The sequence below is a fragment of the Aegilops tauschii genome, chromosome 5 (assembly GCF_002575655.3).
Source record: "Aegilops tauschii subsp. strangulata cultivar AL8/78 chromosome 5, Aet v6.0, whole genome shotgun sequence".
Classification (NCBI taxonomy): Eukaryota; Viridiplantae; Streptophyta; class Magnoliopsida; order Poales; family Poaceae; genus Aegilops; species Aegilops tauschii.
In genome coordinates, this window is record NC_053039.3 from 49,853,009 (window position 1) to 49,867,349 (window position 14,341).

General features: G+C 43.9%; 2 protein-coding genes across 2 annotated transcripts; both read right to left on the reverse strand.

The window, feature by feature from the left end:
• Positions 1 to 822: 822 nt before the first annotated feature.
• LOC109765867 (BTB/POZ and MATH domain-containing protein 1-like) lies at positions 823 to 2,457 on the reverse strand. The gene has a single exon (XM_020324634.4). The coding sequence runs from the start codon at positions 2,284 to 2,286 to the stop codon at positions 1,240 to 1,242; it is 1,047 nt and encodes a 348-aa protein (XP_020180223.1). The 5' UTR covers positions 2,287 to 2,457; the 3' UTR covers positions 823 to 1,239.
• Positions 2,458 to 7,509: 5,052 nt separating this feature from the next.
• LOC109765868 (BTB/POZ and MATH domain-containing protein 1-like) lies at positions 7,510 to 9,180 on the reverse strand. Its single transcript, XM_073499771.1, has one exon. It carries the CDS (start codon positions 9,039 to 9,041, stop codon positions 7,788 to 7,790), a length of 1,254 nt encoding a protein of 417 aa, XP_073355872.1. The 5' UTR covers positions 9,042 to 9,180; the 3' UTR covers positions 7,510 to 7,787.
• Positions 9,181 to 14,341: the final 5,161 nt, after the last annotated feature.

The window sequence follows — 14,341 nt, forward strand, 5'->3', positions numbered from 1 at the left end:
ATCGCTTTAACAACACATAGTGTGGAGGTAGAGACTTGATATTCATCAAATCAAGAACTTTAAGATAAGAGCATGACCACACAATATCCTCATCCTATCAAATTCTCAGCAGCTGCATGCAACTGTTTGCTTCAAAGGATCACGGATAACTTTATACTCCTCAAAGGTAAAATCTCCTACTAGATATTCGTTACAACCATCCAATGCCTTGGTGCAAGCTGCCAGGGATCTTTCATATTCAGCTTGAAAAGCTTCAGATATACTATGTGTATAGAGCTTGCTAGCCTGCACCAACATAGGTGGTGGTCTCCTCATACATATTTTAGGCAATCTTTTCCTTGAATCAAATTCCGAATTCAGCTCATTATTCCTTTTTCCCTGCACCACCCTTTCAAAATGATTAAAGAACACGACATATCAAAATCAGATTTGAAATAGGTTTTCAAGTCATTGTTCAGGCACTCCCTCAACCATTCCCTCCAGATTCCTCCCAATCCCTCTCTCAGTTTTTGTACGGTTAACCCCTCCCTCAATTATGTACAAATACAAGTACAGAGGCTTAAGTAGTGCCTATTTCTTACAGGATTGTGCTTTTGTAGCTAACATACGCGGAGGCTTCACTGAACATATGCTTGTACAATAGAAGTACTACTAACTGAAAATTAAATCTACAATTGCCTGCTCCTGATCTCACAGTAGTTTGGTTCAAGACTTCAACTTCGTTTTCTACTGAAATTTTCTGAATAAAAGACAAACTGATGTGCAAGCAAGGTTCATGTCACGAAACCATTTCTAAATGTCTCTAACTGGAAATCTAACAGCTGGCATTCAAAATGTAAGTTCTTCATATAGGTAAAACAGATTATCTCAACAGTGATAGCCAAGAAACTCAAAGTTTATCATTCTTAACATAAGCCAGATATTAAAGTGAGCAAATAACAGAGGCAACTAGTGAGCTACCACAGATTCACATATACTTATATCAGACGGGGCAACCAATACACTGTAGACATACATTTTACAAAACCAACTCGCTTCCTCCAAAAGATCTCTGAAACTGAAAGAGATGGCACCTCATCTCAGGTGGCTATGTATCAAAACGTAGCTAGATGGATTGATGGGAAGCTAACCCAGGATGAGCATGTTAAATTTAGCAAGACTTGGTTGTTTTCTTCAACCCAACGTTAAGGCGAAGATCAGGACTGAGAGATTAGCAGTAGCTCATGCCATGTTGGCGCACTAAATCTTGCAGGACTTAGCTGCTCTCTCCAACACATCCACGATGACATCAGGAGAAGATCTTTTGAGGTGTAGATAACCTTGGCTTGAGATCACATCTTTCATTCTATTTGAAGAGAGCATAAATTCAATGCAAGCATCTTTGAGGTAGTTGCAATGATACTGGTTAGCCAGAGCTAATATGGTCGCCACAGTCTCAACATCAAGACTCTTGCATAGCATGCTTTCACATATCCTCTTCATCCTTTCCATGGCATACTTGTCCGCAGCCACGAGTAAGTGCTTAACCATTTCTCTTTTGTCATCATCCTCAAGACCGTCCATGGGAGGCATTGAATCCGTGTATATGAAGTGAAGAAATGCCCTGAAAACAGCAGGCTGCATGTCGTCAACAGTTATGTCCTGCGCTCCTTTGTCCCTCATCGCCCCGTAGAACTCCGCGTTGAAGACCGCCGATCTCATCGCGAGCAAAATCTTGTGAGCAGAAAAAATCTCCCCTTTAACCTTGAAAGTCACGTCTGCTCCTATCTTCCCCTCTAGCAAGGTTGCAAGATTATCCAGAATGTCAGAGGGCGGCACATGGATATCGAGTGATTCCTTGATAACACTGACTTCACACTCGATCATGAGACAATCGTTCCGCAGGTACACCGACTCTACTTCAGCGGCCGACAACTTTCGAAAGCCCCAACATGGATTTTCACTGGTGAACACTCGTGGGACTTTGCAGCTCACCCCAATCGACCGCTCGCTAGACGGCTCCACAAGCACCAATTTGTAGAGCACCCTCACCTCGGCGTTCTTGGTCAAGAGCTTGAGGAAGGCAGAGACGTGACCTTCGCTCCCCTCGTCCTCGTAACCGTCGGGGTAGTAGCCGATGCACCATTCGTAGCCGCCGACGGAGAATGCAGGAGAACAGAGGAATTTGCCTCCTCCGAGGCCCTTGTGCAGGCTGTAGCCGGTGATCTCGAACGCGACCGTGGCCCGCGCCGTCTCTGCTGTGCACCTCGATGGCACCCTCACCATTGAACTCTCCGACACTGGCATTGTGAGATTTGGGAGGAGGACGGGGCTCGGCACAGGTTGGAAATCTCAATTAAGGCCGGCAGCCGTGGGAGAGGTGGTGTTGCCTCGGCGACGGGATTGGGGAGCGGCGGCGCGACGGAACAAAGGCACTTCGGCGGCCAGATTGGGTGTGGGTGTGGGGGGGTGGTGGACAAGGGGGGAAATTGATTATCTACGCATTTGTTTTAACACAAAAATAGAACCCAGAGGGACTCATCAGAAAGTAGCAGGGCCCAAAAGAAAAAAGAAATACACACATCAATCCATGCATTTTACAGGAAGGACCCCATAAACAGAAGGAAAATGATTCGTTCCGGCCAACCGGCCGATACATCCGCCGGTTGCACGTGCAGCGTTCGATCATTTGTAATCCTACCGCTCCAGTTGCGCCAACGTTATCCACACGCGTGGCCTGAGGGGCCCACACATTGCTCGCAACCGCACCTTATCCCTTCTCTTCCCCAGCGCACCGGGCCGTCCGGGCACCTCCCCCGGCTCTAGATGGACAAAGGCCATGGCTAGCACCCCCCTACTCTAGATCAACAAAGGCCATGGCTAGCGCCCCCCCCCCCCCCCCCCCCCGCTCTAGATCGACAAAGGCCATGGCTAGCACCTCCTCCTACTCTACATCGACAGAGGCGCATTGCAACCGGCCGATGTAGAAGTGCATGGCCTAGCCAATGCAACCAAAATACCGATCTGATGGAAGAGACTAGGCAGCACATTATACGTCAACACTCCTCCTCACGTGTGGCTTCCTCAGACCTAAACGTGGACCGAAAGTGGGCTACAATTTAATTGCGCCAGCCGGGTCTTGAACTCAAGACCTCTTGGCTTTGATACCATGTAGAAGTGCATGACCTAGCCAATGCAACCAAAAAACCGATCTGATGGAAGAGACTAGGCATCAAATTATACGTCAACAGCCGCCATGGTCGTGCCCTCTCGTCCCTCTTCTTTTTCCCAGCCACAACGGAAGCTGCAACTACAACACCCACGTTGCGACCGTACCGTTTTTGAGACTCGGTGAGCTGCAACCCGTTGGGGGTAGTGCTATGGTGCCAAATCGTGGTGCCGCAGGGGAGGATGGCGGGGCTCGAGAGGGCTGCAACCGGTAGGGGTAGAAGCTAGAACAGACAATTTGTTGCAACCGTAATGGGAGTGGTTCTGCTGCGACGACAGGAGGTGAGTCCTGGACGGCTGATTTTGCTGCAACCGGCACCTGTGGTGCTTCCACCGGCGTTGAGAGAAGCTACTACCGACGAATTAAAAGTTGGAACCGACGAATCAAGCTGCTACTGGCGAAGGAATTTGCTACGATCGATGACATAACTGGAACCCGCAGTGCAGGAAAACTGCAACCCCAAGTCGTGGTGCTAGAATCAGGGTTGCATATCACTGATGGGGGCAAGTTTTTGCTGGGACCGGGGAGGCGTTTCTGTTACTACTGGCGGGGCATTTTGCCGTGCCCAAAATGCTACCACCATTGTTGGTTGGGAGCCACGGCGCTGTCGCCACTGGTGTTGCTTCGGTCAATGTTTTGTTGCGATTGACGAAGGCGAGTGTCGGCAGCGATTCTCGATGGCGAGGCAAATAGGCGAGGGCGGCACACTGAATTCTAGAGGAATTGAAAACAGGCGAATCTACATCATGGGGAAACACAAGAAATTTCCTTCAAAATTTGGCGCATGGTCTAATTGTCACATAAAACAAGGTGTAGCATAAAAAAAACATAAAACACGGTTTGAAAATATTCCTCTAGAATTGCATGCAAAGGGGAAAATTCATATAGTTTCCAATCCTAGAAACCAAATAACCTCAACAGGAATATTCCAAAAATCCTATAAATTCCTTTGAACCAAAAGGCTTAAATGATAAATCTCACAACTTTTCTTATAATACAAGTATGTCAGCAACAACTGAGAATGGTGCGCGCATTTCCTTCTAATACGCTCCTATGTAAGTGCATTCACCTGAAAGAGGAACGGAGATAATGACACACAGAGTAACAATGTTGATAATAGAATAAAACTGAAGGGGAAGAAGAGGACTGAGAATCAGAAGTTAAGCTAACAAAATTTATCAATTTAAATTAAGCTAATCTCAATACTTTTTGTCGCCAGCGAAGAAACTTTCCCTACTTACATCAATTTTTTTTAGTACTTGCCATTTGCATCAAATTACCGAAACATAATGAGGCACATCGTTACCTTCAAATAGTATACTTTCAGGCCAATATCCTACCTCAGAAAAACAAAATCAGACATGCAACCGTGACTTGCCTCAGAAGGCTGCATCAACGACATTAGCATCTTTCACTGCTTGTTTCATGGGAAATGCAAGTTGTTGTTTCAATCTGATTCACTCGCTATATTAAATTCAGAAAAAGATTAACCCCACAATTCTCTTCCCACGACATCCTGTATGATCGAAGTTCATGAACATGAAGTAAGTGCATAAAAGAATTTATCTGTGCAGATTCATGTACAGTGCCTTTCAAAGGGGAAAATAAATCTGATTGTTAATTCCATCTTTTTTGGGTCAGCCAACCATGTCAAGAAACCATTTGCAACTGTCTCTAATTCAAAATACAGCAGTTAGCATTCAAATATAAAATTTTCATACAGGTAAAACGGATTGTCTCAAAAGTGAAAGCCAAGAACTCAAAATTTTATCATTCTTGACATAAGCCAGATTGTCTCAAAAGTGAAAGCCAAGAACCCAAGGTATAAACATTCAACATCGCATATAGACAGTCAAAATTATCAACAAATTAACATCTTAGAAAAGAGAATCTACAATGGACTAAGCAAAGAAAGAAAACCATTCTCGCTTCCTCGGTGAAGAGTCTAGCACACAATTCTGCCACTGATAGATCCCGATAGCCTGCTAGCCAGCACTATAATCTTATTGAACTTAGAACCAGACTGCATACTAACTCAGTTTGGGCAGCACTGGTAGAAAAAAGAGTTTGGACAGAGGCAAAATAATTGTTTCCCGTTAAAGGCCTCTTTGGTTTGCATATAATTCTAAAAATTCAGAACTATAAAAATATAGGATCCGGATGTCATGCCATAATGAATTTTAGAGAATTCAGAAACACATGAATGGATCTGTAATAGAAGGTGTTCTGTTGCAGCACAAGAAAAAACACAGGAGTTTCTTAAAAGATTAGGTGCATGGTATAGTTGTCACAGAAACAAAGGTATGGGAATTTCCTTTGAAACCGCATGCAAAGTCAACCATAGGAAAAATTCCTCTACTTTCCGATCCTACAAAGCAACAATCTCCATATCTTACTAGAACACACAGGTATACCACTGATAGATCCAGAGCACTACAATCATATTGTACTCTGAACCAAGAAACTTCCAATATGTAAAAGGAAACAATCGAGAGAGGAAATTGAGTGACATCTTTGCAATCAATCCAGAGAAACAAACTGTACAGCTGTCAATAATGATTTTAGCTGGATACGCAGAAGTATCTGGTGTCCACGAAACACTTAAGAGGCACTTACGTTGAACCCCTTCATGATACAATTCAGAAAAGTGAAGTGGCAATATGACGGAAACAAGTATACCCCTTCATGATACAGAGAGGTTTATTGAACTAAAGAAACCAAACTATTACTGCATGGATCACATAAAAACAATGAAGGGTTTAGTTTCAAATAAAATAGTATCAGTGCATCAAATTTTGCAATGCCCACTGCATAGAAGAAAGGCACACAAAAAGGTGTAGAGATCAACCACATTTGGAACTGAATATTCCTAGATAAATATGGTCAAGCAGTGGGCTTTTTTTTTGGCATAGAAACAACGGATGCAAAACGAAATTGTGTACAAACTTAACCGAAATCACCCATATGAAGGTATCACGAACATATTACCTCACTTCTTTTCTCGTTGACTGCTAGATTTTGTCGGCAGAGCGAGATCCACGAACCGGTGCCATTATCACCTTGCCAGGGGAACTCCAGCTTCGGGCGTAGCGCTAAATACCGTAGGGGATTCGATCCACCCTCAATACCTAGGGATTAAACCTCTAGATTCCTCTCAATCGCTCTCTCGGTTTTTGTACACTTAATCCCTCCCTAAATTATGTACAAATACAAGTACAGAGGTTTAAGTAGTTGCCTATTTCTTACAGGATTGTGCTTCATGGGGGGCTTGGCTGCGGGTGGTAGGCGGAGCGGGGGTGTCGGAGGGGTGTGATCGCCGGGGTCCATCACTTGCCCAGTCCTCGTACTGGCCGGCGGCAGCGGCGTCCACGGACGTCGTATCCTTCTTGAAGGCTCCGCCGCGGTGCTCCCACTCCTCCGTGTGGCTCCGGGTGAAAACTTGATCTTCGGATCGGACGGTGGCGGCTATCCGTGGTCGTACCCTTCTGGGAGGCACCGTCCTGGAGTCCTTGCTTCGTCATTGTCCGTCTCACCCCTCCTCGGTGGCTCCTAGTAGTTCTTCTTGGTTCATCTCTAGTTTGCTTGGTTGTCGTCCGAGTGGTGTGTCGGTGCCCGGCACCTTTGTATCTTGCCTTGAGTGTGTGCTGTGTGTCGTGGTGGGTGTGTTTGTATCGGTTCGCTCGGATGTATGTGGTGATGTTTGCTTTATAATATAAAGCGGGGGGCAACCCTTTTTCGGTACAGGATTGTGCTTGTGTAGCGAACATACACAGAGACTTCACTGAACGTATGCTAGTATAATAGAAGTGCTACTAACTGAAACTTAAATCTACAATTGCCTGTTCTCTGATCTCAAAATAGTATAATAGAAGTGCTACTAACTGAAACTTAAATCTACAATTGCCTGTTCTCTGATCTCAAAGTAGTATAATAGAAGTGCTACTAACTGAAACATAAATCTACAATTGTCTGTTCTCTGATCTCAAAGTAGTATAATAGAAGTGCTACTAACTGAAACTTAAATCTAAAATTGCCTGTTCTCTGATCTCAAAGTAGTTTGGTTCAGTTCATTTTCTAACTGATTTTCTGAATCGAAGACACTGCTGTGCTACCAAGGTTCATGTCAAGAAATCATTTGTAAATGTCTCTAATTAAAATCTAACAGTTGGCATCCAAATGTAAGTTCTCCATACAGGTAAATAGATTTACCTCAAAAGTTATGTCCAAGAACTCAAAGTTTTATCTTTCTTCACATAGGACAGAAATTAAAGTAAGCAGATGAAAAAGGCAACTAGGTGAGCTACCATAGATTCATCTATACTTATATCAGACAGAACAACCAATACAACAGAGACATACATTTTATAGTACCAACTCAGTTCCTCCAAAAGATCTCTGGAAACTGAAAGACATGGCAACCTCATCTCAGGTGGCTATATGTGCCAAAAATAACTAGATAGAAAATGAGCGTGCTGAATTTATCAAGACTTAATTGCCTTCTCGAACCCAACATAAGCATCCACCTCCAAAGATCTACCGAGACTGAAGGATAAGCAGCAGCTTATACCAGGTAGGCGTACTAAATTTTGCAGGACCTAGCTGCTCTCTCAAACACATCTACAATGACATCAGAAGAATATCTTTTGAGGTGTGCATACCCTTGGCTTGCCATCACATCATTCATTCTATTCGAAGAGAGCATAAATTCGATGCAAGCATCTTTGAGGTTGCTGCAATGATGCTGGTCAGCTAGAGCTAATATGGCAGCCACAGTCTCAACATCAAGACTCTTGCATAGCATGCCTTCACATATCCTCTTCATCCTTTCCATCCCATACTTATCTGCAGCCACGAGTAAGTGCTTAACCATTTCTATTTTGTCATCCTCCTCAAGATCTCTCATGGGAGGCATTGAATCTGTGTAGATGAAGTGAAGAAATGCCCTGAAAACAGCAGGCTGCATGTCATCAATTGTTATGTCAGGGCTGCTTGGTTTGCTGCCAAAATTTGGCTTGCCAATAGGTAAGCAAACCAAAATTTTGTCTAGCAATTGGTTGGCACCTAGCCAACCTCTTAAAACTAGCAAAATTTTGGCAAGTTTTAGAGCTGTCACTTGTTGGAAATGCCAAATGTTGGCTTGCCAATTTTTGTCTGCCAGCCAATCATGCCCGTTCTGCGCCCCCTTGTTCCCCAGCGGCCCATAGAACTCTGCTTCGAAGACCGGCGATCGCATCGCAAGCAAAATCTTATGAGCAGAAAATACCTCCCCTTGGACCTTGAATGTCACGTCTGCTCCTTTCTTCCCCTCTAGCAATGTGGCAAGATTATCCGAAAGGTCAGAGGGCGGCACATGGACGTCAAATGTTTCCTTGATAACAGTGACCTCACACTCGATCACGAGACAATCGTTCCACAGGTTCGCCCACTCTACTTCAGCAGTGGTCTTCATGAACCTCCGCAAGCCCCAGGATGGCCTTTCGCGGTCGAACACTTGTGGCTCTTCGGAGGAGAGCACCACAGTCGACTGCCCCTTAACCGGCTCCACGAGCATCAAATTGTAGGTCGCCCTCACCTCGGCGTTCTTGGTCAAGAGCTTGAGGAAGACAGAGACGTAACCTTCGCTCGCCTCGTCTGGGCTTCCGTCGGGGTAGTAGCGGATGCACCATTCGTAGCCGCCGATGGAGAATGCCGGAGAACGGAGGTATTTGCCTCTACCGAGGCCCTTGTGCAGGCTGTAGCCAGCGATCTCGAACGCAACCGTGGCCCGCGACGTCTGTGTCTCTGCTGTGCACCTCGCCGGCACCCTCGCTATTGAACTCTGCGAACCTTCCATTGTGGGAGATCGGGGGAGGGGGGTGGGGGTAAGGATGGGGCGGGTCGGAACTCTCGATCAAGGCCGGCGGCGGTGGAAGAGGTGGCGTTGCCTCCGAGGCCGGCGGTGGTGGAAGAAGGTGCGAGACGAGGGTTTGGGCAAAGGGGAAAGTTTTGTGCGGAGGTGAGAAATTGAGATGTACTACCAGTACTTCTCAAGTTCATGTAAAAAAAACATTTCTCAAGAAGTTCTCATGTTTTTCTCCTTTTCCTGCATTCCAAACGGCTGCAAAAGTTTTACTATTTGGTTTCCAACACTCTATTATATTTCCTTTTCTTTTTTCAAAGAAGTACAAAAGTAAACAGTGTGTTATTAGTACTAGCAAAATGGCCCGTGTGTTGCAATGGATTTTTTTTCATAATCTCTAATGTCCATGACCACATTTTTTTGCATCACCAAAATATACTATCACTCTCATTTTCGTGAAATCGTGAACAATTTTTGAAAAATCATGAATATTTTTTAAACTCGTGAGCATATCTGAAATCGTGAACACTTTTACAGATTTTCAAACATTTTCTGAATTCTTGAACATTTTATAGTATTTGCAAAAAATAATTGTGAATATTTTTTAAAACTTTTTCTTGAATAGCCGAACACTTCTAGAATCGACGAACATTTGTTGGAAATTGGTGGAATAATTTTAAATTCATGAACATTTTTTTGATTTAACGATCATTTTTTGAAATGCGTGATCAATTTTTTGAATCAGCAAACATTTTACGAATCAATAAACTATTTTGTAAGTCACAAACAGCTTTTGAATTTTTAGGACATTTCTCAGGTCATGACCATTTTTTGAATTGGCGGAATTTTGTTCATTTTCATTAACATTTTTTAATACATGATTTTTTTTATTTCCCGAACATTTGTTTCCAAAATTATGATTTTTTTAAAAAAAATAGAAACTTTTTTAAGTCCGAAATTATTTTAATGTAGAAAAAACAAAGACGGAAAAAGAAAACAAAAAATAAAAAACAGGCCGCCCGGACATGGGCCAGCCCAAACAGGCGTGTTGTGTAGAGCGCATGGGCCGGCCCAGGCGGGGATTCCCTGTTTGTAACTTTTTTTACCACTTGTAGGTGGCATCGGTGGGTAATATTTTGCAACTTTTATGGGCAATTCGATGACGTAGCAATACCCCCTTTATTATTAGGTATAGATTTAGTTTTGCGAAGTTTTGTTGACAAGACTTAATCAACTTGAGTTTCTCCTGCTTCAAAGGCCAAGATAGTATAATAAAATTGTCCAACCAAATAAGACCATACTTACAAAATACTCCCTTTGATGTTTTGGTAGTTCCATTTAAACTACCAAAATGTATATATTTAGGAACAGAGGGAGTAGAAAATAACATACTAGTTATTGGGTATATCAGTGATGTCTTCCTTCTGCACTCGGCGCGTGAGAAGAGCTCGATGCCACCTCTGGATCTCCGAAACACCCTCAGATCCAGGGATACATTCTTGGTGAAACAGATGAGAAGTCGTCGGTCAAAGCAGAAATCGGCGACAACGAACTAAAGATCGGATTGTTGTCCCAGAGAAGAAACCATTGAGGAGGGCTAGCCAATCACCCCTGATATTTCCAGACAAAGCTGGGGAGGCCTAACCTCACTAGCTTACCGACGAAGGCAAAGTTGGTTATGCTTCGCCAAACAGAGAAGCCAGATGACTAAAATAGAAATAGTCACTATCCACTCCCCTGAACGATGTCGTCGAAGACCACCTAAACGAAACAGACAAAAGCAGGGCCCTGTTCTGGCCCTGACCAAATCTCCACACGTTCTCCATCTATGCCAATCAACATCACCGAAACGTAGATGGGATGGGAGAACTTATTCCATGTTGTTGATGACGCCATCGCCTCTGCACCACGAGCCAGACACCTAGACTAAAACCCATTCAATGCTAGGACGGCTCAAACTCCAATACCAATCATATTAGGTCGGGGTTTTCCTCCGCATCGCCAGCGCACCAAGGCACCCGGAAGTGAGAGTAACCAGTGGCGGTGGTGATTCATATATATATGTGTGTACCTATTTAATAAAGGGGGAAGTGTTTCTGCCCGTCCCTTGCAATTTTATAGAAAAGCCCCTGTTGTTTCTCAAAATCAACTCGTGGTCCTACTTTGAGTGAGAAAAAAGGTTAGCTTTTCTTTTGCAGAGAACTCCCTGATCTCTTGGTTAATCAACGTGCGATCCTTTTTTAAGTGAGTCCAGAAATGTTATGTTTTTTTGCAAAAAAACACTGATATTTATTTAATCAAACCGCGGTCCTATTTTAAGTGAGTTCAAAATGAGTTTTAAATATCCATATCTTTTAAGCTCTAACACCAAATTTTACATTTTATATATGAAAATTGATTAAAAAATATATAGAATATGAATATGATGTTGTTTTACCTGTTAAACATTTTTCAAAAACTATTTAGGGTGCAACCTTAATCAATAGTGCATGGTTCGTCTTTCTTTCGTACCGGTGTAGAACCAGATTAGAAATCAACACCTTAGTAAAATCAATTTGAAGACGAAGAATCCATCTATAACCACACATGCATGTCTTGGTAAGAACCTCCGGGATGAAAAAAGAAAGAAGATTTCTCATCTTATGTGGAAAGAGACACACATTGTAGTTGACCACATTCAAACACGTTGTGATTGTGTGAGCACTGAGGCCACCATCGACGAGGGTGGGAAAGAGGGTAAGAGGCAACACAGATGTGATGCACGTGGACATGTTGGATCTTCAATCATGGTTATTGTATTAGGGACGTGTAGTATTTTTTTCCGTTGCAACACATAGACTCTTTTGCTAGTTAAAAGGCAATTAGGCAATTAGTGGTGACAATGACCTAAGTCTAATGTAATCCAAGTAATATTATTCTCTTCTCTTCCGTTAGAGGCTGCCCATAAATTTGGAATTATCATCGCTTAAAAAACATAACACACGCTGTCCCTCCTCGTTCTCCTTCTCCGTTTTGATTTTTTCCATCCATCTCTAATTTTTAACAGTGTACTCTGAAAAGGCGCACCCCTTTTTTGTGTGAGAGACTTTCAATCACCATGGCGCCCTATGACAGGGTGACCCCCTGTTTACAAAAAAGGCTTTCGTCCCGTTTTATATATAAAGCCATGATCAACAACAACCTGATACAAATGCACGTCACCATGACACACACACCCAAGGCATGATACATAGGCGTTAAGCGCAGCCACACCACCCCTAGCACTATCACCACGAAGAGATGGAGCCACATACGACGAACCGTGGGCTCCTAGACGGCGAGCACCGCCACCGCCTGATCAAAGGATCAGAGTTTTCCCCGGAGCCGCACGACGGGCAATGAGAGCCGTGACGACGCCTTCAATAAGGGAACGAGCTTCGCCACCGCCGGTCCGTCCGAAGATAGAACAGGTTTTCACCCCGGCCAATACTCACCGCCACCGAACGCCACACCCCGGCTGCCATGCCACCCACACGACCATGGCCACCGGGCAACACCAAGCCACAACCTCTGCACAAGAGCACCGCGCAACCACCACCAGGGCCGCCGCCCCGGCATCCAACACCTTAACACCACCTCACCCGTGACCCCCTGTTTCATGTTCCTATTCCAGTCTATGGTAATATTTTGGCAGATAACATTGATCTATGGATTAGATTCATTTGAACGCATTTATGATAGGTGGGTCTTGCCCGTCAGGAGCTGATTTGGCAAAAAAATGCCACTTAGACGCGTTGACTATTTCTACTTTCTTTCCCTCTCTCGTGCACTACGTCGAACACATTGTGTGTGCTGGTAGCGGCATTTGGGGACGACGATGTCGGCCTACAGGTATTCCTTGCAAGTAGCTGGTTTTGGCCTGCTTGATGAGGTCGTTGGCCAAACGTGTGACTATAGGGCTGGCGAACGCTGTTGGTCATGATGCTCGTGATACGTCTCCAACGTATCAATAATTTATGAAGTATTCATGCTGTTATTTTGTTATTCTTGAATGTTTTACAATCATTTTATATCAAATTTATACCATTTTTGGGACTAACCTATTAACTCAGTGCCCAGTGCCTGTTGCTGTTTTTTGCTTGTTTTTTACATCGCAATAAATCAATATCAAACGGAGTCCAAACACTGCGAAACTTTTTGGAGATTTTTTATGGACCAGAACACTCAGGATGGGCCAGAGCAGCACCTGGGGGGTGCCCCGAGGGGGGGGGGCACAACCCACCTGGGCCTGTGCCCACCTCGGTGGCCTCCCGCACCCCTTCTTTGCCTTGTCAATTCATAAATATTCCAAAACCCTTCGGGGTTAACCTAGATCAGAAGTTCCGCCGCCGCAAGGCTCTATAGCCACCAAAAACCAATCTAGACCCCGTTCCGGCACCCTGCCGGAGGGGGGAATCATCTCCGGTGGCCACCACGATGAGGATGGAGTAGTCCACCCTCGGGGCTGAGGGTTTGTACCAGTAGCTATGTGTTTAATCTCTCTCTCTCTCTCTCTCTCTCTCTCTCGTGTTATTGAGATGTCACGATCTTGATGTATCGTGGGCTTTGTTAATATAGTCAGATCATATGGTGTTTTCCCCTCTCTATCTTGTTGCGATGAATTGAGTTTTTCCCTCTTAGATTTCATTGTTATTGGATTGAATACTTATATGGATTTGAGAACACTTAATATATGTCTTGCAATTGAATACTCGTGGTGACAATGGGGTATCGTATTGATTCACTGATATATGTTTGGCACAATGGGGGAATACTTTTTTTATTTCTCTCAAAATAATTTAAGTGAATCAAGAGAGAATTTCTTCAAAATTTACTAACTCTCAAATAAGTCTAAGTGGAGCAAGAGAGCATTTCTTCAAAAATACTAAGCACACCGTGCTCAAAAATATATAAGTGGAGTACTAGAGCAAGTCCTAGCTCATAAAAGATTTAAGTGAAGCACAAAGAGCAATCCTAACAAGTCATGAAATAATTTTGGCTCTCTCAAAAAGGTGTGTCCAGCAAGGATTGATAAGTTAAAACACAAATAAAACAAGCAAAGACTCATATCATACAAGACGCTCCAAGCAAAATACATATCATGTGACGAATAAAAATATAGCTTCGAGTAAAATACTGATAGTTGTTGGAAGAAAGCGAGGATGCCACTCGGGGGCATCCCCAAGATTAGTTGGTTGCTCATTTTTGGATAATAGCTTGGGACGCCGGGGCATCCCCAAGCTTAGGCTCTTCCATCCTTCCTTAATCCATTGTAA